Source organism: Podarcis bocagei (genome assembly GCF_964188305.1).
Source record: "Podarcis bocagei genome assembly, chromosome: 2".
NCBI classification, from domain to species: Eukaryota; Metazoa; Chordata; class Lepidosauria; order Squamata; family Lacertidae; genus Podarcis; species Podarcis bocagei.
The window spans coordinates 103,408,965-103,436,733 of record NC_138126.1 but is presented as its reverse complement, the minus strand read 5'-3'; the positions used below and the strand labels follow the sequence as shown (position 1 = coordinate 103,436,733).

At 43.4% G+C, this 27,769-nt stretch overlaps 1 protein-coding gene across 4 annotated transcripts in view; it reads right to left on the bottom strand.

The window, feature by feature from the left end:
* LOC308579837 (E3 ubiquitin-protein ligase RNF213-like) overlaps window positions 1-27,769 on the bottom strand; it is a 92,171-nt gene that overhangs the window by 59,376 nt on the left and 5,026 nt on the right. Inside the window, exons 3-14 of one of the 4 annotated variants that reach the window (XM_081180797.1) lie at window positions 25,960-26,150; window positions 25,614-25,745; window positions 24,020-24,724; window positions 18,920-19,095; window positions 16,597-16,755; window positions 14,596-14,792; window positions 10,529-10,821; window positions 8,621-8,877; window positions 4,978-5,187; window positions 3,715-3,910; window positions 1,551-1,606; window positions 879-1,032 (exon numbers count right to left, since the gene is read on the bottom strand). In XM_081180797.1, coding sequence (XP_081036923.1) covers window positions 879-1,032; window positions 1,551-1,606; window positions 3,715-3,910; window positions 4,978-5,187; window positions 8,621-8,877; window positions 10,529-10,821; window positions 14,596-14,792; window positions 16,597-16,755; window positions 18,920-19,095; window positions 24,020-24,724; window positions 25,614-25,745; window positions 25,960-26,109 — 2,685 coding nt within the window. In that variant the 5' untranslated portion in view covers window positions 26,110-26,150. Of the gene's footprint in view, window positions 1-878; window positions 1,033-1,550; window positions 1,607-3,714; window positions 3,911-4,977; window positions 5,188-8,620; window positions 8,878-10,528; window positions 10,822-14,595; window positions 14,793-16,596; window positions 16,756-18,919; window positions 19,096-24,019; window positions 24,725-25,613; window positions 25,746-25,955; window positions 26,151-27,769 lie in introns of those variants that run through there. The other 3 variants (XM_081180795.1, XM_081180796.1, XM_081180798.1) reach the window with 3 other exon arrangements.

Here is a 27,769-nt window from a genome sequence, read left to right as displayed (position 1 = left end):
GTTTTATTGCCCTGTTTGTCAGTACATGATTTACAGTATCAGAAAATGGATATTTTGAAAACTAGTAATTATTTACAAAAGAAAAAGAGGTGGCCATCCCAAGTGAGGTCCACCTAGCATCTTCACTGACACCATCTGGTCCAGCATTCTGTTTCCAATACCAGCCAACCATGCACCTCTAGAACTCAAAAGGCATGAAGGTAAAGGCCACCACATTTCAATCCCCAGCATCTGGCCGTCAGGGGTATCATGTGTCTCTGAACAGAGAGGTTCCATTTGGGATCTTTGTAACAGACATTGACAGATCTAGAGTATTTCTTTTTTTAAAGTCACCTAAGCTCATACCCATCATATCTTATAAGGGATTTCGTGTCAATATCAGTTAAGAAGGAATCCTGGTTAATGCTGGCAAACCCCCCCCCCCAAAAAAAAAACCCACAGAAAGGCAAGAATTGCAGATCTTCTACTCTGTGATCTGCTTTTAAAATGGTGCTTGTTTGTTTCTAGTTTCTGATGGTTTTGCTCCTTAATTTGCTTTGTTTTTAGCTTGCATTTTCTCTTTGTTTTAGGTTGCACTGTTAGCTTATTTTATACTGTGTCAGTTTTGCATAAGCCACCTTTGTGTAATTCTGTAGAAATGTGGTGTATACATTTATAAATAATACACTGTGTGAAGGCTTTACATTTTTTCCTGAACCTACTGGGCAACAGTGAAGTAAGGCAATCAGACATAGGGGGACCAAACTTAGCCTCTTTTCCCCTTCCCTTTGAGCTTCCTTACAGAATCTCTTCCAGATGGCCTGGTGACTTGGTTCAGGAGAACACAGAAAAATATGCAGATACACAAAAAATGTGCAAAATCATATAGAAATTCTCACCTCTGAAGGTGCAAGTCCAAGAATCCTTGAAAAAATTACAGCAGATGAAGTTGGTATCTTGTATTGAATTACTAGTTCAACTTTGCTGCATATCATCTGATGAAGTCTTACACAGACTGACACATACGAGTTCCAAGAGTCCTGCTGCAGTATGCTAAATTGTGAAATACTTTAATTACTGTGGGTGCAGAAAGCAGTGTTTCTCTAATGCAGCCTTTACCTCTGAGAGTCTATGGAATGTGAATAATTACTGAAATTGTGCAGCCCTGCATGCAGATTATATGCATGTGTGGCGGGGTGAAAAGATACTAGATTACTGGCAGAAGGAGAAACACATTTCATAATCTGATAACAAGAGCAAGGATAAAACTAGCAATGAAACTGAAAAATTGAGATCATTCACAATTAAAGAACTAGTAAAGCAGAGCTAAGGAAAACTTGTACTGTACTTAGATTCTAAAGGCAGAGAGCATGCTATGAAAACTGAGGTAATAATGTTCTAGGTAATAATTGTAAGGACATAACTATTAAAATGATTCTTTAGAGACAGTTAAATGTTTTGTAATCCTTCTATAACTGTATCGCAATCTATATTCTCAGACTCCGTTTTGTGCTTTGAGGACTTTTTCCAAATAAGCATGTTTAAGGAAGGTATGTACAACTTTTACTTACCCATTCTGTGTATTACAGAGGATATTTATCACCATCTCCAGAAGCTTTTCTATTTCCTATGAAAGCAATACAAATTAAGCCAGAGAACCAGAATCATTTCTTACTAGAATGTTGTACAAAACACCTTCAAATCATGCAACAATGAAATTGATCTATCTGGTTACGTTCTTTGCTTACTAATCTCTCCTGCTTCAAAGCTCTTATGTAGGTTAGGGCTTTGGCTCAATGGTGGCCACTGCTCATTGGGTCTGGTGGGGCAGAAAGCAGGGCAGCTAATGAGAGGTGGAACTAATGGTAAACAGTTCTATAATAGGCACAGAGATCCAAAAGGTATTTATGCAATGGCAGCCATGAATTGTGGAGTTATCTCCAGCTGGCCAACTCCGGAGCAGTCTCACTCCAAACACGCCAAGCTGTTACCATCCAAAAGAATACTCAACATCCTCAAGAATTTCCCCTTCAACCACCTGGGAACTAGTTCCACAAATACTTTTAGTCACATATTAACAGTGGATTTATATACACATTACTAAAGACCAAGTCTCATTGATTTAGATAGGACTTTCTCTCTGATTAAGTACGTATACAGTCAAACCTTGGTTCTTGAACGCCTGCGTTATCGCACGTTTCGGCTCCCCAACGCCGAAAACCTGGAAGTAAATGCTCTGGTTTTTTAACGTTTTTCAGACGCGGCTTCCGTTTTGAGTTTCCCTATTGATCTGAAGCTTCCATTTCAGTTTTCAAACGTTTTGGAAGTCAAATGGTCTTCCAGAATTGATTACGTTCGAAAACCGAGGTTTCACTGTAGTAGGGATATGGACCCTCAGGCCCTTGGGACTCTCCCCAAGCCACGCCCCTCATCTTGCCTTGCTCTATCCCCTCCTCACATGCTTTTCCCTGGCTGTAATGCTTCCTTGAACTGTGATAATTTAGCCTCATTTGCCTAGTTGGGAGGATGGATGGACTGGTATAGAAAACTGGCATTTGAATAGCTAGAATGTACCTTACTGTTCAGAAGTTACTTATACAGTATCTGTGGTTTTACCAACTTTTTCCTCTGGTGCCGCCCACCACTGGCCTGTGGTCTCTGGAAGGTTGTCTATGTGGGAATTAGGCTCTCAGGCTGAAAAGGTTCCTCACTCCAGAAGTAAAGGATTTCAGCCTTAGTAACTTATTGATGCATTAAAATCAGTATAACTTATTAGATTTATTTATTTGCCAAATGAATTTGGCAATGTGGTTTGGAGTTATTAAAAAAGACCATTTGTGTTTTTATATTGTGATTTTATGTTGTAACCTCCCTGAGACCTGGGGGTATAGGGCAGCATACAAATTTAATAAACAATAATAATAATTTGGTTTTGAACTTTTTGCAGGTGTATCTTAACAATAACCATGGTTAGGTTTGTCAAATTTGGAATCTATATGGTTTGAGTTATTAAGTGTTAGGTGTTCTTTCTTTTTTTAAAAAAAATCAGTGTTAAATTTTAAGATTGCTGCACCTAGGTATGATTAATGAAAGAGAAGAAAAGGCTGGAATTGGGCATTCCCATGACACAGTCCTGACAGAGTAACCATGATTAGATTAGATTATAGATCAGTCAATACTAATCCTATACAGTTCTGATTAGGGAATCCATGGAATATCTATACAGTCATACCTTGGAATCCATTCCAGAAGTCCATTTGACTTTCAAAAGGTTTGGAAACCAAAGAAAGGCTTCTTATTGGCTGAAGGAAGCTCCTACAGCCAATTGGAAGCTGCAGAAGCCCCGTCGGACGTTCGGCTTCCAAAAATATTTCACAAACCGGAACATTCACTTCTGGGTTTGCAGCGTTCGGGAGCCAAAACGTTCGAGCACTAAGCTGTTCAAAAACCAAGATACGACTATTTTATGGAACACTATGTATGGACTATAACAAAGGTTCATTTGTTATAAAATATGCTGTCTCACTTAAGGCTGTTTTAATCAAGAGACCTCAATGTCCCTTTCATGCATAATAATTATATGGCTTCTCATTCAAACTATCAGGATAAAGACCAATGTTCTTTATTTTAAAAATAACGAGATCTGATTGATTGAAGGGTTTCTGTGGGGAGCTGAGGTATTATAACTTGTGCTGGTGTGATCTTCTATAAATGAACCAGAATTAAACAACAAACCTCAAAGTTACGGTAAGCGATTTGCGAATTCTTCAGTCGATGAAAGGTTCCTAGAAGACAATCTAACGGATAAGCAGAAAACTCGGAGATAAATTCAACCAAGTCCCCCAGAGGCAGCAAGGTGAACCATGACCTGAACAGTGCTCTATCTCCGTTCATCAAATGTTTCTTATTTTTCATTAGTGTAAGCAAGTGTCTACCAAAAAGAAAAAAAGAAAGAGAAAAAAGAAAATATATTCAATATATAGAGTTTTTTCAATATAGGTTTTTGCATGGTCAAGAAGATCAAAATGAAAAAAAGGTGGCTGAAACCAGGATAAAAACCTTCAATCCCTTAGGAAAGTTGCTTGAACAGCTTCTGTCCTCCAGCTTCTTGACTAGTCATGATTCCTTGCTGAGAATCTGACTTCCCTATGTGACCTTGGCCTGTGATTGGGCTTGGTTTCTCTTCTGTGATCTGACTTTGCTCTCTGGACTATTCTGCAAGTGGGTACTGGCTGCTGGCATCCTTATCCTTTTGAAGCAGGACATAGCTTGACCGCAATTGCCTATGTTTTTGGAACCCAAAATTGGACAACTACAATGTGTTCCAAGTGGGTTACCCTTGGAATTGGCCCAGAAGCTACAATTGGTGGTGAACACAGCAGGTAGATAAACTTGTGAAGTCAAAATGCTGCCAGCATATAATATACCTTTCTTATGGGATCTGCACTGGCATCCAATCTGCTATCAGGCCAAGCTCAATATTTTGGTACTAATGTGTAAGATACAGCTCAGGACCCAGTTAAGAGGCCACCTTTTCTTAACATACCCAGTAGGTCACCACCCCGATGTATTTTTTGAGAGGGTGGATGAATAAGGAGAGATATCTCAATTGCACAATGTAGAAGAGGAACAGAATAGGAATAGCAACCAGTCTCTCATGTACCACGGATTTTTGAAGGGCCTTTTGTATGTGCCACACATAATTGCGTCAGGGACTGGTGGGCACACTGGCACCTGTGGGTGCCACGTTGACCACATGTCTACCAACACAAGAAAATCCTGATCTTAGATGGTTTCCTTTATTGTAAGAAACATTCCCATTCTACTTCTTGCCATAAGAAAAGCTTTGGAAATCCTCTAAGGAAGGTAGTGAAGGAGGCTACAAGTCAGGGAGGACAGGAGGCTTGTTCAAATCATGCCACTTTTCAGTGCAGTAAGTGAATGTGACTACTGATAATTTCAGAATGAAATAAAGTAACAAATACATTAAAAACTTACTTTTTATGTTCCTGTTTATTCCTGCATTCAACAAATACAAGACCTTCCAGCCCTGCACACTTCTCTTCAGAGTCAAGCAGAGTATTCACAGGAACATGCTCAAGATCAACAGAAGCAGTAAATAGATGAAAAACTGGGATTGTCCACAGCCACTCATTAATTTTTTCTTCGATACAATGATTGCAAAACCTCTTCAAATATTGTTCCACACTGAAAGAGAAATAAGAAACTAATGCCTACCAGTAAAGGTTTTTTTCTAAATAAACAAAACCTGCATGAAAAGTACTTGTGCATGAAACTAAAGGCTTTGTGGTCCTCTGCATAGGGTGCTCTCTACAATACTTCTGCATTTCTGATATAGAAATACAGTGGTACCCCGCAAGACGAACGCCTCGCAAGACGGAAAACCCGCTAGACGAAAGGGTTTTCCGTTTTGGAGACGCTTCGCAAAACGAATTTCCCTATGGGCTTGCTTCGCAAGACGAAAGCCCATAGGGAAATCTCCGGGACAGGGCGTCTTGCCCACTGTCCTCGGACCTCCTCCCGCCGCCAGGCTTCGGAAGGCTGCTCCGAAGCCTGGCGGGGGGCGGAGAGGTTTTTTAAAAACCCCGGGACAGCGGAGGACTTCTCCTTTCTCCCGAGGTTTTTTAAAATGCTGGCGGGCGGCAGCGAAGGCTTTGCTGCCGCCCGCCAGCATTTTAAATTCGCCCCGGACAGCGGAGAAGTCCCCCGCTGTCCCGAGGTTTTTTAAAATGCTGGCGTCTTCCCCTTTCTCCCCGGACCTCTTTTGAAGCAAGGGGCGGCAAAGGGGAGAAGCGATCTTCTCCCCGTTGCCGCCCCTTGCTTCAAAAGAGGGGACAGAGGGAAAAGCGTGCGCCTTCCTCTCTCTCCCCACCCCTTTTGAAGCAAGGGGCGGCAAAGGGGAGAAGCGATCTTCTCCCCGTTGCCGCCCCTTGCTTCAAAAGAGGGGACAGAGGGAAAAGTGTGCGCCTTCCTCTCTCTCCCCCCCCACCCCTTTTGAAGCAAGGGGCGGCAAAGGGGAGAAGCGATCTTCTCCCCGTTGCCGCCCCTTGCTTCAAAAGAGGGGACAGAGGGAAAAGCGTGCGCCTTCCTCTCTCTCCCCGGACCCCTCTTGAAGCAAGGGGCGGCAAAGGGGAGAAGCGATCTTCTCCCCGTTGCCGCCCCTTGCTTCAAAAGAGGGGACAGAGGGAAAAGCGTGCGCCTTCCTCTCTCTCCCCCCCCACCCCTTTTGAAGCAAGGGGCGGCAAAGGGGAAAAGCGATCTTCTCCCCGTTGCCGCCCCTTGCTTCAAAAGAGGGGACAGAGGGAAAAGCGTGCGCCTTCCTCTCTCTCCCCGGACCCCTCTTGAAGCAAGGGGCGGCAAAGGGGAGAAGCGATCTTCTCCCCGTTGCCGCCCCTTGCTTCAAAAGAGGGGACAGAGGGAAAAGCGTGCGCCTTCCTCTCTCTCCCCGGACCCCTCTTGAAGCAAGGGGCGGCAAAGGGGAGAAGCGATCTTCTCCCCGTTGCCGCCCCTTGCTTCAAAAGAGGGGACAGAGGGAAAAGCGTGCGCCTTCCTCTCTCTCCCCCCCCACCCCTTTTGAAGCAAGGGGCGGCAAAGGGGAGAAGCGATCTTCTCCCCGTTGCCGCCCCTTGCTTCAAAAGAGGGGACAGAGGGAAAAGCGTGCGCCTTCCTCTCTCTCCCCGGACCCCTCTTGAAGCAAGGGGCGGCAAAGGGGAGAAGCGATCTTCTCCCCGTTGCCGCCCCTTGCTTCAAAAGAGGGGACAGAGGGAAAAGCGTGCGCCTTCCTCTCTCTCCCCCCCCCACCCCTTTTGAAGCAAGGGGCGGCAAAGGGGAGAAGCGATCTTCTCCCCGTTGCCGCCCCTTGCTTCAAAAGAGGGGACAGAGGGAAAAGCGTGCGCCTTCCTCTCTCTCCCCGGACCCCTCTTGAAGCAAGGGGCGGCAAAGGGGAGAAGCGATCTTCTTCCCTCCGCCCCTTGCTTCAAAAGAGGGGAAGGCTGGGGGGGGGCGAAAATCTTTGTCCCCCCTGGCTGCCTTCCCGGGAGGGCTTTTAAATCGCCCCGGACAGCGGAGAAGTCCTCCGCTGTCCGGGGCGATTTTAAAATGCTGCCGTGGGGGGGGGGGGAGCAAAGACTTTCGCCCCCCCCAGGCTTCAGAAGAGGTCGGGGGACAGATTGTCCCCGGACCTGGTCTGAAGTCGGTTTCCATAGGAACGCATTAATTGATTTTCAATACATTCCTATGGGAAACCGTGCATCGCAAGACGAAAAACTCGCAAGAAGAAAAAACTTGCGGAACGAATTAATTTCGTCTTGCGAGGCATCACTGTACATAGACCATTGCAACAAAAAGGTAATAACATAGTCGTCCCAAATTAATTTCTGGTTTTGTTGTATTTCTGCTGCATTCTGAATGAGGCACAGGAGCTGTTAAGGCCAGAACAATGGGCTTGGATTGAAAGTGTCTTTTTTGCAACTGCAACAAATCCAATGCAATGCAGGTCCCCAGTAGAAAAAGGCTGGGATACTTTTTTGCCAATCTCCAAGGCAGATTTTACAGGAAGGAAACATCCAAAGGGAATCAGCAAAATCATCTCTTCCACTTCTGCCAGTAGCAGAACCAAGCCAGCTATCTTTAAAATTGCACACAAAAAACGAGTCAAATTATATTTTTCTGTTGTGTCTCATAAAGTTACTACTTTTTCTTTCTTTAGGAGTACAGCATGCTGAATATTTCAACTTACAAATTACAAAACAAGGAGTACTAAAAAGTTCAGAATTCAAAAGGTATTTTAATATAGTAGAGTAGGAATAAAATTGCACAGAAATCATTAGAATTGATTGTCAAGTATTATAAATTATATATTAATATTTAATCTTACATGATGTTTTCAGAAAGCAAAACTAAAATCCTTTGGTTTTCCAAAAGCAGTTTATGTGTTACTTCATCTAATATACTTACCAAGCTAAATGGTGTCCAATCACAAAAATAGCTCAGTTGAATTCCTCACACCAAAAAACATATTTTGAAGCATGGGTAGGCAAACAAAGGCCCGGGGCCCAATCGCCTTCTAAATCTGGCCTGTGGACGGTCTGGGAATCAGCATGTTTTTACATGAATAGAATGTGTCCTTTTATTTAAAATGCATCTCTGGGTTATTTGTGGGACATAGGAATTCATTCATCCCCCCCCCACCATATAGTCCGGCCCTGCACAAGGTCTAAGGGACAGTGGACTGGCCCCCTGCTGATAAAGTTTGCTGACCCCTGTTAAAGACTGCTCACTGAAGAAATTTGCAAAGGTTAAATTTCACCCCCTAAAATGACATACCCTGTTCTAGGAGGCAAAAAAATCAACAAGTGCATCTTTATGGAGATATAGCTCCTACTAACACAATGGAAATTTCTCCCCTCTTACTCCCAAGGGTTGTTGCATTTGTCAATCAAAAGTGCTTGTGCTGACAGAAAAATCATAATTGAATGACACTTAATTCCTTCTAAAGTATAGAATTATGAGCCTGTTGAAGTTTTGCATATCAGTGAACTGCTAAAACAATGTCACAAACTTGAAACACTAGTCATTTAATTAACACTAAACCTGAATTTTCAAATCCAAAATGACATACCATAGCTCATGTGGAAACAGTTCTTTGAAAGATTTTGCTTCATCTGCTGGTGGTTTCTCCAAACAAAGAAGGCTACATAAATGCACCAGATCTTCTTTTGATGTTGGAAGTCTATAATATTCTCCTAGTACAAGAATGATCACTGCCAGGCCCAGCTTATTTTTCTTTGCCTTGTTCCAAGATGGACAGCTTGCATTGTTCTGATCAAGGAGGGGATGGGCTGTTTCTCTTAAATAATTGAGAATTAACTGCTTGATCTATAGAAAAGGATGAAAGTAATAAAAACCAACTCCACCTATTTTCTTTAGAAGACAATTACTTAATCTGAAATGCTTATTCGGATTATCATTAAATGGTTAGATTGGCACAGAATTCTGGCCACAAATCAGGGCTAATGCCATACATAAAACAGAAACCATTAGTTGTTTCCAGTGTCTTTAAAGGATTTATCTGCCTAGGCTTTCCATGACCCATAAGTCTGGAACCAGTTTTATGCACCTGAACTAGATGAATTCCAGTTTTATTTTTTTATATGTATTTTGGAAGTTTTTACACTACTGTTTCATTGTTGTACAATATTAAAGATCATTAAAACATACACCACCTAAGAGATGTTTTAAAATATTACGCAGTTTATAAAAGGCTAGCAAATAAATAAATAAGCAAGCAAACCTGTGCACAAGTTGGTTCATGCAGATCAAGAAGTTCCCACTTTGTCCCTCTAGAGTTGGGTAAACAAACCATGGAGTAGCTACCTTGGCATTACATGTGAACCAGCGCTCATGATTTGCTTCACACAACTGAACCATAACTGCCAATTTGCCACAAAGCTAAACAATGGAGTGGCTGACTTGTTTCCCCACTCTAGAAAAGGAGGAGCAAAGTGAGGAATACTTATACTCCCTGCACTACCACACATGATTTAACTATGTCTTATGGCCAGCAGCAATGAAAATACTATGTCCAATAGCACATTCCAAAATAATTATTCTCCTCTATACAGAAAACAGTGACATTTACAGATGTGATGTGTCCATTCTTTATGCTTAGTACCAAGGAACCTCCTCAGTGCCCAGCATAAATAATATGCCAGCTGAAAAAGAACAGAACCAGCAGTGTACCTAGAGGTGTAGCGTGGGGGTATGTGGAGGGGCCATAGCCCCAGGCCCATGCTTTTTAGGGAGTATGAGCCAGGTGCCCCCATGCAGGGATCCCCGTCCTGCCCTGCCTGCTGGTGGGGGTCTCTGAGCCCTCTCGCTCAGCCTGGCCCTGCTGCCGCCTCCCCAGCTCCCTTGCTGAATGGCCCAGCGTTGGGGGCGGGGGGTTGCCTACCAAGGGCTGCATCAGGTAGGCAGGCAGGGGCGCAGCGTGGCCCAGCTTGGCACTAGCTGAGCTGGCGTGCAGGCTTCATGAATCCTCTGCATCCCGCGCACCCAGGGGCATTGGCACCACGGGCTGACCTAGTGAGGTGGGTTCTGTTGATGGCACACACATGCGTGCTTGCATGGCCTAGGTGCCACAATGCCACTGAGTACCTTCTCTGCCAGTGCATTCCAAGTGAAGGTAGCAGCAATTAGTCCAGGGCTGGGTCAGCAGCTGCCTAAGAATATTGTCCCTCTAGCTCTGCAAAGGCTGCACAAAATGTTATAGATCCATCAGATTTATTACAGGCAACTTTGTATTAATGTGTGTTCAGTGTGTGCAACTGTGTATACACACATTTCGCCGAACACAGAAGTGACCCAAAAAGTCACAAAAAGGGGCAGAACAGGGTGAGGCAGCGGCTGAACAGCGTGCTTGCATATATTTGAAACACTATTGAAAAAGCCTGCAATTTCATTTAAACATGTGGTACCTCAGAATGTAGAAAATCTTGTTCTAGATAACTGCAACTTTGATTTACAATACCTCTTTTTCTCCAAACTGTAAATCAGTCCATTCCTTTGGCTTGCCCTCATATACCATTGGTTTCCAATTCACATAAAAAAACTGATGGAACTGATGGATGAAGCTGCTGACATTGAGAGGAGTCCAAGTGTTCAATATACTGAAGAGACTTTCTAGCATCACCTTTGCTGCTATTTGTTTTCCTTTCACAACCTCTTTCTCTGGATTTTTAAGCCCAGGAATGTTGTTCTTAATAGCATTCCAGAAAGTGTCAGATGGTTCAACACATACTATATCGTCATACTGATGCCAATCTGTTAAAAAAATATTTTAGGTTTCATTAACACAAGATCAGGTTTCAATAAATACATGCGCCTATAGGCCCATAGCAAAAAAGCGCCATCCCTCTGGCAAATACCCTCTTCCCTCCCCTTGCACATATGGAAATCTCTTTCACTAATTGCTGGTGTCTCCTGCAAAACCCCAACCTGGAAGAGAAAAACCACACAACTCCTTTCTGCCATGGGCAAACTCTTGAAGAAAAATAGATGTTATTTCCCACCTGGGAGGGACCTGTGGGCACTGTTATACAGTGGTTCCACTCCTTCCTCCTGGGCCGTGTTCAGAAAGTGGTGTTAAGGGATGAGTGTTCAGACCCCTGGGCTCTCATTTATGGGGTGTCTCAGGGTTCAGTCCTCTCCCCCATGCTTTTTAACATCTACATGAAGCTGCTGGGAGAGATTATCAGGGGGTTTGGATTGGGTGTTCATCAGTATGTGTATACCACCCAGCTCTACCTCTCTTTTAAATCAGAACCAGTGAAGGCGGTGAATGTCCTGTGTGAGTGTCCTTAGGCAGTTGGAGGATGGATGGCAGCTAACAAACTGAGGTTGAATCCTGACACGACAGAAGTACTGTTTTTGGGGGACGGCAGCAGGCAGGTGTGGGGGACTCCCTGGTCCTGAATGGGGCAACTGTGCCCCTGAACGAGCAGGTGCACAGCCTGGGAGTCATTTTGGACTCACAGCTGCTCATGGAAGTGCAGGTCAATTCTGTGTCCAGGACAGCTATCTACCAGCTCCATCTGGTACACAGGTTGAGACCCTACCTGCCCACAGACTGTTTCACTAGAGTGGTGCATGCTCTAGTTATCTCCCGCTTGGACTACTGCAATGTGTTCTACATGAGGCTACCTTTGGAGGAGACCCAGAAACTACAATAAATCCAGAATGCGGCAGCTAGACTGGTGACTGGGAGTGGCCACCGAGACAATATAAAACCGGTCCTGAAAGACCTACATTGGCTCTCAGTACGTTTCTGAGCACAATCCAAAGTGTTGGTTCTGACCTTTAAAGCCCTAAACAGCCTCGGCCCAGTATACCTGAAGAACTGTCTCCAGCCCCATCGTTCAGCCCACACACTGAGGTCCAGCTCCGAGGGCCTTCTGGTGGTTCCCTCACTGCGAGGTTGCAGGGAACCAGGAAGAGGGCCTTCTTGTTAGTGGCACCTGCCCTGTGGAACGCCCTCCCATCAGATGTCAAGGAAATAAACAACTATCTTACTTTTAGAAGACATCTGAAGGCAGTCCTGTTTAGGGAAGTTTTTAATGTTTGATGTTTTATCGTGTTTTTAATATTCTGTTAGAAGCCACCCAGAGTGGCTGGGGAAACCCAGCCAGATGGGCGAGGTATGAATAAATAATACTAATAATAATTACTCCTGTGTGGTAGGACAAAGGAAGGAGCAGCAGGAGGACTGGGTACCTTCCTTTCCCTTTATGCATCAATGTACATTTGCCATCCTCCATCCTCTCCTGTGATATCTGGACATCAAGACATATCGAGTCCCCATTGTGTGGCTCACTTTCACTCTCCCTCCTGCTGGCACTAGTCTGCTAGCCACAGTTAACACTTTGCAAATTGTTCTGCCTGCAAAGCAGAGCCTTTGGAGGGAAAGCCTCAAGTGTTCCACTTTCAGCTAACTGGCAGATTCACAGAAGGTAAACAAGTGCTGCATGGATTGTTTGCAGAATGGTTAGGCAAGTAGGTTGCATTAATGCCGAGTGTTTCTCTCTTTTCCACCCTGCCACTGCCATTTACATTCATACCACAATGCACACATCAAGAGAAAAAACATGAAGGCAGTGAATAAAGCACCTTCTGGTGGAAGGAATGGATATTAGATTCTTTGTCTACATCTGGTTCACATACCTGCAGTAATGGCTGGTGGGGCTGTATTGTTGGCCTGGTACCCCAATGCCACACACCACTATGGATTATCGAGAGGGGAAGGGCAGGGGGGAATCTGCACAGTGATGGAGTGATGGATTGGCTCTGTATTGTGCCCGCACTGAGCTCCCTTGCTCCCCCCCCCCTTCAATAACCAGCAGCAATGCAGGGAGTTGGGAAGTTACAGGTGAAACTCGAAAAATTAGAATATCAGGGGAAAGTTCCTTTATTTCCGTAATTCAACTTGAAAGGTGAAACTAATATATGAGATAGACTCGTGACATGCAAAGCGAGATATGTCAAGCCCTGATTTGTTATCATTGCGATGATCATGGTATACAGCTTATGAAAACCTCAAATTAACAATCTCAGAAAATTAGAATATTCAAGAAAATCAGCAAAACAAGGATTGCAAATCAAGCAAGATTGGACCTCTGAGAAGTAGAAGCATATCTCACTTTGCATGTCATGAGTCGATCTCATATATTACCTTTTAAGTTGAATTACTGAAATAAATGAATTATTCCACGATATTCTAATTTTTTGAGTTCCACCTGTAGGTCAGCAATGCAGCCCCACCTCTGGATACTTGCAAATACTGCAGCCCTTTATGATGATGGAAATGTATTTCCACTCAATCCAATCATAATTTGAACATCTATGTGTTTACAGAAGAGAAATTAGACTTTGTGTGACAAAATGTGCATGGTTTTCATTTAGCTAGCTCTTCCAAGTCTCTGTGCAATAGCTATTCCTGGTCTTCCCCCATGTCTCCCACTTAGCATGGAAGAAGACTGCATCTACCGCTACTGGGGGTGTTTAAGAAACATCAATTTAAGAAAAATTGTGCATCCTATGCACAGTTCCTTGGAATTAAACGCAATTAAGCTCTGTATTGCTTACTTATGAGTAAACATACATAGGATCATGATGTAAAGACACTAAATAAAGTAAAAGGGGTTTCTTGATAACTGAAGTAATGGAGAAACAATTACCCAAATTATGAAGCTGTAGACTTTTGCAATGTATGTACCAAGCATATATAAAGTCCCCTTACATTACTGCGTAATCCTAATAGCTAGCCCAATTATAATTGCTTTCTTCTCCCTAAATATTCCATAAGTAGGAATGTTTCTTTGCTATTTTATAATGGTCTAAAGACCATTTGAAGTTCAATACATGAAATTTGATGTCCAGGACATTGCCCTCAGATGATTTCAGCAACTGCTAAGTAGCATGAACAAATACATATTTCCATTGACTTCCACGGAGGTGCTTTCTGAATTCCACTGCTTCCATGTTCATTTAATTAATAGCCATATTCATTGGAAAGTTCTTCCCCGAGCAAATGGGGAGTTTTATATCTCAGTTTGGCATTACCCCCACAGAGAGAAATAATGTCTACTGCCAAGTCAGGAGGCTAGATCATACTACAGCAGCCCAACTTAGTAGCATCTGAATACTTTGGGTTACAACCCCTATCATCCCTGACCACGCTTGGTGGGACTGATGGGAACTGCAGTCCAATAGCATCTGGGGGGCTACAGACTGGGCAATGCAGTAGTACAGCAGTCAGAGCCAGTAGCTTCTATTAGGCTTCTTAATGATGGTTTGTGACCCGATGCTGGCCTGAGAAATGAAGCGGTGTTCAAACAGCCCTCCAATACTGGCCCTTCTCTCATCTATGCATTCCTTCTAGCTACTTGGACTCTGTTCTACGTCTAGCACTTGTTCCAGAACTTCAGAAACTTCCATGGAGAAATGGTTTTATATACCGTTTCTGTTTTCTTGGGAACTACACACACCCTGTTTATAAATTATTATCAAAACCACAATCGTACGGCAGAGATAGTTCCTTACCTGAGCCATATAGTAATGCTGACTTTATAAACAAAAAACGATTTACAATCGTTCCTTTATGATGAGGTTTGTAAATGAATTCCCACTCTCCGTCCTTCCCACGTGCAACATAGTATTTATAGGGAATTGGTTTCTCCATATTATCCTTATGAATAGTGACACAGCCTTCCATTAGGTGACCATGCTCACCAAGATCCCTAGTATTTTTTAAAAAACAAAACACAAATGTACATCTTAGCAGTAAAGCATGACAATAGGCAAAACTTTTTCAACTAACTTTTATGGAAGGAGAGGCCTCCAAATATTTACCATTTAATATATAGTTATATGCCTTAAAACATAATGACCTGGAATAAAGTGTTGCTAGATCAGATATGCATACATACTAAATTAAGAAGACACACACACACACACACACACACACACACAACTCACCACTTCCCCCCCATGTTGAACGATGCTATTCTAAACACTGGCCCCTATTTATACATGGTATTCTACTCTCAAGAGGTTAATAATGGAACAATCTACAAAAGAATAATGTAGCCTAATAGCTATTATTGAAATGCGAGGAACAAGCAAGTAGCCTTAGTAGCCAGAGGGCAAGAATTCAGTAGCCTACATAGCATGTTGATGTGCATATAAAGTAAGGGATTCCTAGAGGAGATGTATGAGAGTTCACACAGAGACTGGTGGGAGTGTAAGAAAGTGAAGGGTTTCTGGGAAATGATATATAATGAGTTGAAGAAGATGCTGAAATATACATTTGTAAAGAAACCAGAAGCCTTTCTGTTAGGAATAACAGGAAGAGGGATAAATAGAAGTGATCACAAACTTTTCCAATACGCAGTAACAGCAGCAAGAATCTTAATGGCCCAAAAATGGAAACAGGAGGAACTACCGACTCTTGAAGAATGGAGGATGAAACTCATAGACTATGCAGAACTGGATAAACTAACTGGGAAAATAAGATATCAACGGGACCACAAGTTCATCGAGGACTGGGGAAAATTTGCAGAATATCTGAAAAGTATATGTGACGAACAAATAACGCTAGTGGGATTTAAAGAGGCTTTGTGAAAGTGAGAGGAGTATTGTCAAACAGAAATAGGACAGTAAGGGTAATCTAAAAATGCAATATTAAATTTAGAAAATGTGTAAAAATGGGAAAATATGGATGATTGGCAGAAAAGCTGATGGAAGAGTTGAAATTTGTGAAAATTGTTTGATATGTCAAATTTGTATAATGGAAAATTTAATAAAAACTCTTTTTTTTAAAAAAGAGAGAGTTTACACAGAGACACATAATTCTCCCTTACAGTTGGTCCAGTATTGGCCACATCACTCCATATTACAGGGTTTGCCTCCACCCCAGAGTACATCCAGTTCAATACTTCATTATCATCATGCAAACTTTACACACACACAGAGAGAGAGAAATACTGCTCAAAATGGCTTACAACAAGGAGAACAGTAAAACGTTTTTAAAAATCAAGAGTCACAACTACCACTTCGAAGTAACAAGGATACTTGTTTGTATGCTGCTGTATTTATTTTTTAAAAAATTCAATACTGTAAATGTAACATCATACCTCCTGGCAATAATAAAAATAGTAAAGGAGTTTTACAGTTTCACCTTGCTAATGAGAGAATAAAAATGATGTTTGTTCTTTCTGTAACATCTTTCTCCTCTGGTCATCATGTTTCATTGTATACATGTTTAAAAGTAGACATCTGTTCCCAATCAGCGTGGCCCAATCACACAGTGGTTAATGAAAACTGCCTTAGCTGAACTAGGGGGGAAATTAGTAACCGCAGAGTTGGAAAAAGATAAAGCAAGAATGCTAGGACAGAGGTACTGAAAAAATCAAAGGGAAGACTAAATACCTTGCCAGATCTTATTATTTGTTACCATCATCTAGCACTTCTACATATAGCAATATTCTTTCTGGCCAATGAATCCATTCCAAAGCTTGAATGAATGCACAAAATTGTACTCACTTTGTGAAAGTCATCTCACAGACATTTTCCCTCCAGTTAACATAGCCAGATATGCCTTGTGCCCTGACAAAAACTTTGTGCTTCCCAGGATCCAACTTGAAGTCCTTGGAAAGTATAGCATGGAAATATACTGTAACGCCTTCATCAGAACTCACATGGCTGCAACAGTGAAGACAACAATGGTCAGTACAACATATTTTGATGAATTTATGGAGTAGGGCACCACAATGTATCAGAACAGAAAATGGTTCCATGGCGTTGAAGAGTCCACACCACAACTCTATATGTTAGAGGAGAGGAGAGGGAGAAAACTACCAAGAAGAGACACAAAGTATCACTGTATGAATAAAATTAGATAACTCTTTCAGAAGCTTCAAGGAACAGAGGATGAGATATCAAAACTCAAGCTTTTTCCTATAAATTTCAGCTAATATTCATTATACCAAACAGTATGATCCAGGTTCACAAATCAGTTCAAACTATTCATCCTATTCTAGACAAGATAGTTCCTATGGTCAGAAAATGCAGATACTCAAAGAATCCAAAATATGCCATTGCTGGGAACGACAAGCAATAGGCATTACTCAGAGCAGACCCATCTAAATTAAAGGACCTAATTTAGCCACTCTCCTTAAGTTTTACCCTGAGTATACCCGTTGAAATTAACAGTTGACCACCACCCAATATGTACAAGGTTCACGAATACTGTTCACCCCAACTGCCAGGGTGATGAGGGTGTCAGGGTTTGGCAAATGAAATAAACTACGGTACGTGCTTCCTTCACACCCGTGCCCTCCATGCCCCCCAAGCCAAAAAGTTCAACTGGAGATTTGTTTTGGCTCTAAGTGCAGAGCCATTAAGAAGCCTCCACCCTCCCAACTTCAGTTCCAAGCTGAACAGATATTGTTACTGCCAAGGGTAGGAACAGTTGCATCATGGTCTCCAAAGTTTTGGCAGTACCGGGTGGCGCTGTGGTCTAAACCAGAGCCTAGGACTTGCCAATCAGAAGGTTGGCGGTTCGAATCCCCGCAACGGGGTGAGCTCCCGTTACTCGGTCCCTGCTCCTGCCAACCTAGCAGTTCGAAAGCACGTCAAGTGCAAGTAGATAAATACGTACCGCTCCAGTGGGAAGGTAAACAGCGTTTCCGTGCACTGCTCTGGTTCGCCTGAAGCGGCTTAGTCATGCTAGCCACATGACCCAGAAGCTGTACGCCGGCTCCCTTGGCCAATAAAGTAAGATGAGCACCGCAACCCCAGAGTCGGCCACGACTGGACCTAATGGTCAGAGGTCCCTTTACCTTTGCCAATACTATATTACATCAATTATGTGCTGGAAAAGACATAGCAAGTCCATATGTGTAGCAGTACATAAGCGGACAGACTTCTGCCCAAATAAGATGCAAAGACTTTACACCAGCAAGGGTGGAGCTATGCCTGGGCTGGCATGGTACAACCTCAAGAGAAGCTGTGGCTGTCACCAATTTAAGGGAGCAATCCAAACACAAGATCCACTAGGATGAGTAATGTTTGGAACAGGCAGTCTCCTACACCAACTGAAGGCTTTCATGCTGGCTTAGCCGGAGATAGTCTAGGCAAGTCCTCCATTCTGGCTCAGCTAGCTGAACTGAGGCTTTTAGTCCTTGGGGGGGGGGCGTGTTCCAGGGCATGTTGGGGGTGTGGAGAGGCAGATTTAACCTTATTCCAAATTCTGTTCAGCTCAGTCATATGACCTAGCAACCCAGTGAGAGTTACACTGGCAAAAGGGGTAGAAACTCAAACTTTAAAGAGGCAAAAACTCAACTTTAAAGACTTCTTTCCTTCCATTAGGCTTCTGAGTAGAGTTTGGAATAGGGTTAAGTCACACTGGCATATTTTATCCCAAGGTAAATTAAACTGGCTTCCTGTAATCTGGATTGCTCTACCCTTAAGTGGCTTATGTCAAAAGGGAAAACAAGCAGGTTTGTTAAAAGGTGTAATGTTTATTATCTTCCGACTTCTTCCTAAAAAATAAAATGAACTGGTCAATACAGAAATAATGAGTGGGTAAAAATGATTGCTCCAACAGTTAGCTTATCCATTGCAGTCTTTTAAAAAATGCTTTACAGAAATCATAGCATTTTAGAAATGATACTCATGAGATGTTGGTGGCACTGGGAAGATCTATGAACAGGACATAGTGAAGCGCGTTAGATGAGTATTTGTGGTAATTTCAGATTTAGTAAAGCTTCGTGTTTCTAACCTTTCAGATCAGAACTATGCAACAACTGCTACTGGCCAATTCCAATTTAATACAACTTTTGAAATAAACAGAAATGCGCTATACCTCTGCTTGACTTCCTGATTTGCCTGCTGCTTCTTAGTCTTTTGATCTTTCTGTTGCTTCTTCTCATTGGTAGCAGCAGAAGTCTTTCCCTTCTCAGACCCTTCTGCTGGAGTTGTTGCTTCTTCTGTTTTTTTGCAGACATTTTCCGTTTTAGTCTGTTCTTCCAACTTGGCTTTCTGTAACATAGGCATATGTGATTCAAAATGCTTGAAAAAATGTGCTAGTCCCTTGTGGCTTGGAAAGGGGAGGGGGCTTAATCTTGTGCCCGGCTCCCAAGGAGAAAATTATGCTTGAGACAGGTCATCAGAACAGGTTATTTTAGAACAGTGTTTCCCAACCTTTTTTGGGCAAAGGCACACTTGTTTGATGAAAAAAATCTCGAGGCACACCACCATTACAGCCCCGTGACGTCAGCGCGCAGCGTCACGCCGGGAGGTACGCACGAAAGTATAAGTTTCAATTCCCCCCCCCTTGCCGGGGAACCTCCAAGCTTTGGGGGGGGGGGAGGAGGCAGCAAAGCGAGGGACTGAGGGACTCCTCCAACGACAAGGGTTGGGGAAGAAGAGAAAGGGCTATTCCGCTCCAGTCCTTTCTGAAGGAGCTGAGGGTGGGGGTCCTCCGGCGCCTTCGGCGAAACGGCGCCGGCCCAGAGCGCTTCTAGGAGGCTGCCTTTGTGTGCGACGTAAAGCCCTCTTTCCCTCCCTCCAGCCCCGTGTCACCTGTGGAAAAGGGGGCTGGATCCAGTGACGCAACTCGGAAAACTGTTAGGGAAGCCAGAGCAGGAAAGTGAGTGGGGGACGGCGTCGCCGCTTTAACCCACGTTTCCTTTTTGAAAGAGAAACTTAAGTGTTTCCCAACCTTTTTTGGACTTGCCCGCCTCCCTCCAGGCAACATCTCGCGGCACACCAGGCAACATCTCGCGGCACACTAGCGTGCCGCGGAACACCGGTTCGGAAACACTGTTTTAGAAGTTTCCGCAAGATGCCGAGCGGACTGTGAATATGACATCCCCTTATCAGATTTGGCCCTATGGAGCCTAAGGGTAAGAGCGCAAGGGCGACGCACCTCCCCCAAAAGCCCCAAGAGGAGCACTGAGGTGTCTTGAGGTCCTGCGACTCACTAACGGCCGCTTGGTATTGCCGGTCCCTGCCTTTGTGCCGAAATGCGCAGAGAGGGGGGGGGGGGAGAGAGCCAAGTGTGCCAGTGAGCTAGGCACCAACACGGCTTTGTAGAGAGCAAAGCCTCCAATCCAGCCACGAGCAGTTACCTTTCCAGAAGACCGAAGCCAATAGCAAAGGTAAGGAGTGCTCAATTTGATTGATTTGGTAAAAAACGGGAGTGTTAAAAGGAAGTCCGCTCCCGTTCCTGGTGATATGAGCACGAAATACATAGAAGTGAAGTGTTGATGAAGTTCACTTTGGAAGATATGTTAGCTAATGAATAATAAGGATTAAAAGATTTTACCAAGCTCTTATACCAATCACTCAAGATTTTCTCTTTTTTTAAAAAAAATACATTGAACTTGACTTGAATTTGAACTTGAATCCATCCTATGTTGCAATTGAACTTGACTTTAAATGGAGGCTAAACCGGAGAAGGACTGCACTGTTATTGTATGGAAGAATATCACAAATTTCCTCTCAGGAAGAAAGATTGGACTGACCCTCTGAATTTATGCTACTTGTGGGAAAGAATCATTTGAGCTTTCAGAGTGCTGAAGACATCTAACCTAACGGAATTATAATTGTGGACTTATTTTATTAAAAGGTAACAGCTAGTTAAAAAGCAAGATTATAAAAAAGGACTATAATATTCATTGCTAATATTGGCCTAAATCAGATTTTCAAATAATTCAGTTTTATTTATACAGTATTGGCAATTAAAAATTACTCTGATGTTAATGGATGTAAAGAAGGGGATATACAATTGTTAAATCTGCTAAAATTTGTTTTTGTGAGCAAAGTAGAAGGGAGGGAGGAAGGAGGGTGGAAGTACGGGGTTTTTTTATTGAGTCTAGTGAAACGGCCTTGACAAAGTACTGATAAAGCCAAAATAACACTTTCCCTGGTGGGAAAGGACTTTTTGTTTTGAAATTTAATCTTAGAAAGGAAGCTGGGAGAGAGAGAACTGCAGCCCCACCTCAAATTAGAATTGGCAGAAAAAATCTTAACGCTGAAACAAACCAGCAAAGCCGTAAGACAAGAGAAATATGAATTATTTGACTTACCGTATTTTTCACCCTATAGGACGCACTTTTTCCCCTCCAAAAATGAAGGGGGAAAGTGTGTGTGTCCTATGGGGCGAATGCAGGCTTTCGCTGAAGCCTGGAGAGCGAGAGGGGTTGGTGCGCACCGACCCCTCTCCCTCTGCAGGCTTCAGGAAGCTATCCGCAAGCCGTGGGAGCCCGCAGGAGTTCCCCCGGGCTCCCACGGCTTGGGCAGAGCTGCCTGCACCCCGAAACCCCGGCTCGCTGAGCAGTCGCGCCAGGGCTTCGGGTAGCTCGGCGCAAGCCGCGGGAGGGCTACCCCGGCTTGCGCAGAGCTGCCTCTTATCCTGAAGCTACCTGAAGCAACTGCTGAGCGCGCCGGGGCTTCGGGATAAGAGGCAGCGCTGCACAAGCCGGGGGAGCCCTCCCGCGGCTTGCGCAGTGCTGCCTCTTATCCCGAAGCCCCAGCGCGCTCAGCAGTCGCGCCGGGGCTTCGGGTACCTCTGCGCAAGCCACGGGAGGGCTCCCAGGGCTTGCGCAGAGCTGCCTCTTATCCCGAACCCCGGCGCGCTCAGCAGTCGCGTCGGGGCTTTGGGTAGCTCTGCACAAGCCACGGGAGGGCTCCCACGGCTTGCGGAGAGCAGCCTGTTCTGGGGGCTGGGGTCGGGGGAAGCTCAGGCTTCCCCCGCCCCAGCCTCGCACCTTAGGGGGGAAATAAATCCCCCCCCAAAAAAAAACTAGGTGCGCCTTATGGGCCGGTGCGCCCTATGGGGCGAAAAATACGGTACTTTTAGAATTTAAAAGAGAATTGTTCGATCAGACAAAAAAAATAAAGCAGAATGCTGATAAGGCAGCCTCTCTAGTTCGGAAAAATACTAATTTACTTTCAGAAATTGTGGGACAATTTAAAGAAGTGAATACACACACCACTAACATGGGAAAGGCTGAGGTACGAGGTTTGAGGAAAATGCAAGGGAAAGTGAGGGTGGTCTATGACAAAAATGACACCTTGTGTGAATTGATTTGGGAAGCTTTGGTGGTGATGGAGATGAAGCAGGAAGGGCAGGTAAAAGGTATGAGAGGCTACCATATGTGGTGGCAATGCAAAATTATTAAGAAGGCTTGGGAAGTGATATATAAAAATTTGAAGAGAATGTTGAAAATGACTTTTGTTTAAAAAAAACAGAAGCTATGATTCTGAAAGATACAGGACCTAACGGATTTACCATGCAAAAGACTTTGTTCCTGCATCTGAGAATGGATGCCAGGCCAAGACCAGCCCATCCCTATAGAAGGAAGAAGCCACCACCAAAGAAGATGGAGACTGGCAAAGCAAACTAATGAACTATGCAGGACATACTAGACATTTTGAAACTCTAGAAAGAAAAAGGACATTGTTTTCTTTCTTTTTTTAAAAAAAAGGTGGGGGATGTTCAAGGCATATTTAGCAAGCTTTATGTATAGGCTTTTACATTAGTTGAACTTTTAAAGGTCACTTGTAACAACATGAATAAGGTTTTAAAATTGGATAGTTAAGAATATAAGATTTTGTGGACGTGTATGAAGAAGTATAAAATAATGGAACCAGGAGGGGGAGTGGAAGGAAGTCAATTAAGATGTATGATTTTGATTGTGATGTTTGTTTGTTTTTGTTAATATAAAATTAATAAATTGTGCGTATACACACACACACACAAACACACACACACACACACACACACACACACACACACATATATTGGGGGGGGAGCTTAATCTTGTGTCCAGCTCCCAATGAGAAAATTATGTTTGAGACAGGTTACCAGAAGGGGTTATTTTAGAAGCCATGGACTAGGTGGGTAGGGGTATCTCCCCCACAATATTTTGTTTTCACGCAAATGAATCTCTTCTTTCAACAGCCTCTGGTGAATCCTGGTGGTAACACCTGGCGCTCCACTGGGTCAGGTTGGATGGGCTCCCTTTAAGTATTTTCCTCCTCTGTGGCCCTGTGCGCTATGCAACTAGATCAGACAAGCTAGCAAGTGATCCCTTAAGCCCCTCCCCAATGCACTTATGCAACATAAAATCAGGGGAATTGGGAGGACAGAAAAGGACAGCTTCCTTTTCAATCCCTCAGTGAATCTTACAGCCGTGGGCAACAAAGGAAAGATTCTGAAAGGGAACCATCCAGTCCAGAGCAGGGAGCTTGTCTCCATTAGGCTAAATGAACCCATTTTAAAAACAAAAAATCAATCCTAGCACCTAACGAAGCTTCAGCAAATAAGGGACTAACCCATCTTTTAACACCAGGGAGATTGGGGAAGGATGACGAGGATGATTTGTTCACTGTACTCCTCTCACTGCTGCTTCTTGCCCGATGCCTGATAAATTCAACAGGAGCAGGATTATTTTGCCTGGGGCCCCCTGAAACCTGGAACTAATTCGGTCTGTTGGTCCTATTTGAATTTCTCGGCAGCTTTTGAGAGTACCATTCTAGGATGAAATTAACAGGTAACAAGTGGTTTTAGCCCATCCTGGATTGTAGATTCCAGAAAATGGTGCTAGGACTGGCTGTGTTGGTGGATTTGCTCCATGCCAACCTCCATGCTGCCTCGCCCTCCCCCCCCCCCCCAGTAAGCAGAAGCGGCACAGCTGTCAGGAGATCAGGTAAGTGGCGTCAGCCCACCACAAAGTCCACTACCGCCTGCAGAACTCGATATTGCCTTCTACTCTGTTCAACAACTGCATGAAACGACTAGGGGAGGTCATCTAGAGATGCAATGTCTACTTTCATTAATAAGCAAATGGATGACATGCAGCTCGAACTCTCCTATTCAGGAAAACACCCAAGAAGGCAATGGAAGCAGACATATGCCCACACAACGAGACAGCCAATAGGACTACAGGCAACATACCTTTGAAACCGAAGCACTTGTCTGTTGCTTGGTCTCTTCAACTTTTTTCTTACGACCCGGGCTCACTTCCGATTCAGACGAAGTTGTCTTAATTTCCCGATTTTGATCTTCTGTACTTGATTTTGCAACTTTATTTTTGGAAGATTCACCAGTACAGCAAGGGTCCAAAGAGGCACTCTCTGCATCTCCATCAGAATTAGGTTGTGTTGCAACCAAAGTCTGGGTATCTGATATATTTCCCTGAGACAGATCAGTTGCAGTAGAACTTGTCTTACTTTGTTCTTTACTAGAACCTGTCTGTTCACCAATTACATCATTCTTTTCAGAGCTTTCCTCCTCCATCTTCTCTTCTGCAACTGCAGGACCAACATGTTGGTCTGCTGCACCATTATTACTATCCTGACTCTTGGTATCAATATCACCAACATATTTTTCTGCAACAACTGCTAGACTCTGATTTATGTCTAAGGGGCTACTTTTAATCTGACCTCCACTGTCACCAGCTGACTCCTTGTCTGATTTGGTCAATTTATCTTCTGGACTTTGAATTTCCTTTGGTTGGTTTTTTGCATCTGTCACTTCAGGGCTAAAGTGATCAAGACTTGGTGGTGCTGAACTAAAACATCTTGTCAAGGATGTCATTGAGGAGTCCTGAACTTCAGCATCTGAGGGATGCCTTTTCTTTTTCTTCTTCTTTTTCTTCTTCTGCATGATGGAAAAAATAAAATAAAATAACACTCACCTCTTAAAATGGAGAAACCCTGCTTTTAAAGGTTCAGAGGTAAAGCAAGAATAGATCATTCACCCTACACCCTCAATATTAACCTTCCCAGCATATGCTTCCACTCTTAGCTATGGAAAAGACCTAGGCACATCCGTTATTATTACAGTGGTACTTTGTAAGTCAAACATAATCCATTCTGGAAGTCCGTTCAACTTCCGAAATGTTCAGAAACCAAGGCACGGTTTCTGATTGGTTTCCGAATGTGGAGGCACGCCAGAAACAATAGCGGAAGCTGTGTTGGACATTCGAGCTTCCAAAAAAGCGTTCGAAAACAAGAACACTCACTTCTGGTTTTTGATCATTCGGGAGCCGGAACGTTCAACTCCTAAGGCATTCGGGAGCAGAGGTACGACTGTACTACTAATTACTTGTCCTTCAATCCATGGCAAGGAGCACCTCCTATCAACTGGTTGGTATGCAATTATGCACTTTCCTGGACAGAAATAACTTTCTGCTATGACTCATGCATTGGTGAACTCAAGATTGGATTATTGTAATATGCCCTTGAAACTGGACCTGAATCTGAAGATGGAACATAATGCACCCATGGCTGCCATTTTCCATGGGTGAGAAAACCTAGCTTTCATAGGAAGCTGCCTTAGACTGAATCAGGCCATTGGTCCATCCAGCTCAGTGCAGTGGCAGCAGCTCTCCAGGATTTTGGGCAGGGTTTTTCTATTTGCAAGAACTAGTCAAGGATTCTGACAAAAATGCATTTTTCCAATCAGCAATTCACAGCAGACACTTGACTGGCAACTGATACTTCAGACCAATTCACTTACTTAATTACTCACTGCACATAGGAAAAACTACCTGCTGCGGGCTTGAGCATGGGCTGCTGCCCTCATATAGGTCTGGTTTCTCCTTTTTCCTTTTTCTGGAAGGAGGGTTATCATCCTCATTCAACTCATTCCAGTCAACATCGTTCTCAACTTTTACTGCCTGTTGAAAAATAGCCTTGCTTTCAGAGAGCTTAGCATTTGTAAGCAAAATGTAACTGCTTGCCTATCAATGCAGCAACCTTTAACCAAGTGGCCATTTCAAGAAGCATCAGCAAAGCACACTTAACAGCTCCACCATAGCAGACAGCAGGAAGCGAAAGTTTGTATTTCTGAAATCTCTGCACTATGCCCAACCTGTTCTCAAATGTACTCACTTTTTTCTGTGTGAGAGAGGCTTGACTCCCAGGGCTCTCAGATAAAGATTTTTCTGGCTCCCCTTGTGCTTCCCCAGTTAGTGGCTGCTTATCAACGGAAGATCCCAAGGAAGGGGAGCTTTCCACTCTCAGTTCGCCCCCAGGCTCCATCTCCAGCACTGAAGTCAGTTTTGCATCTCTGTTTTCTGCAACTGAAACAGAAGAATTGCAGAAAGTTATCTATGGAGAAGTCTGACATTAGTTCAGAGGCAGGGCTGGGGGTCTCAGTGGTGAACAGGAACCAACATTTTTAGACACATTATTTAATTATTAAACCCCCAGGCATGAAGCCCAGGTTACACCTCTCTTTCAATGAAGAAATTGAAGAGCATATGCTTGCCTTTCTGATGCAACAACACATCTCAGATACTGTCTCTATAATTCACATTTCATTTTATTAGCGCATCCCATTCATCATACTGCAGAAAGTAATTCTTTTAATTAATGTACAACAACAAAGTAAGTTACACTTTCTCTGTGGCTATTGCACCATTGCCATTTTGGTCTGCAGTGGTTTTTTAAATCTGTTGCTGTATATATCTTAATGTTTCCACCAACCCATTTGGCTGTGCCTATTTGATTTTTTTATGTAAGCTGCGTTTGGCATTTTGTCTAAGACAGACAGAATGTTTTACTAAATAAATAAATAAATGGGTCACATAACAAGCCTTCTAACAGCTGTTTTCCCCCAGTGGTGTTATTCTAGCATGTTTGGGCCATAATTATGCTTGTCAAACTCCCCCCCCCCCCGCACTGCAGATGGCATGGTGAGAAGGAAGAGCAGCCTCTTGTTACCACCATTATATTCTTAAGATAGTATCTCTCAGGTAAGGGACAGAGAGGTGTTTTTGGATCTATGTTTGCATAGATCGCAGAGTGCTGTAGCGTTCCTCACCTCATAGCATAAGGTAAAGTAGATGTGTAATAAGAATCATGAGGTAAGGGAAGTGTTAGGAGTGTGCAGAAAATGGGCAAGTGAAGGACAAAAAGCTGGAGGGAGGAAAGCTGGACATTCATTTATTTTTTCCAAAGTGCAGCTGCAAGGGGCTTGTGGTTTTCTTATCTAGTTCCTGGGTGACTTATCACGTACTGTTGCATATGAAATATTCTCCCACATCCACATTCCTGAGGAAGAGAAGAGGGCAGTTGGGAGAACAGAGAACTGTGGGAAGTTGCAAGAGTCAGGCGTTTGGACAATTGCTTTCTGTAAAATTTGAGTAAGTTGGAACTGCTAGTGTTTAGAAGCTTGGAGAACTTGTCTTGTCATATGTGTGAAATGTATAATATCTTGAACTATGAATGGAGGCAATATAATCCGTAAAATACTGCTAAGCATGTGTCTTGCTGTTGGAGAAATTTAATCACTTCTTTGGACTTCCAGGAACACATACCCCAACACATTTACCCAGTTAAGGTTTGGGGGCATGAGTTTAGTGGTTTTTAAAACAGTGCATTTAACTCTACAACTAATACTCCAAAAGAGAATGAAAACATGGTATGGGAGAAAAGAGTGGAGAGAGAGACAGAAATAACATATGCACAAACTGGAACTTACATACATCTCATGCTATTATTTGCAGAGTTCATAAACTAAATCGTTCTTAAACAGGACTGTTCTTAAACTGAGGTACCACTGTACTACCAGTTAAATTTTACACTTACTCTCCAATACAGAGTTAAAGGTAAAGGTAAAGGGACCCCTGACCATTAGGTCCAGTCATGGCCGACTCTGGGGTTGCCGCGCTCATCTCGCTTTATTGGCCGAGGGAGC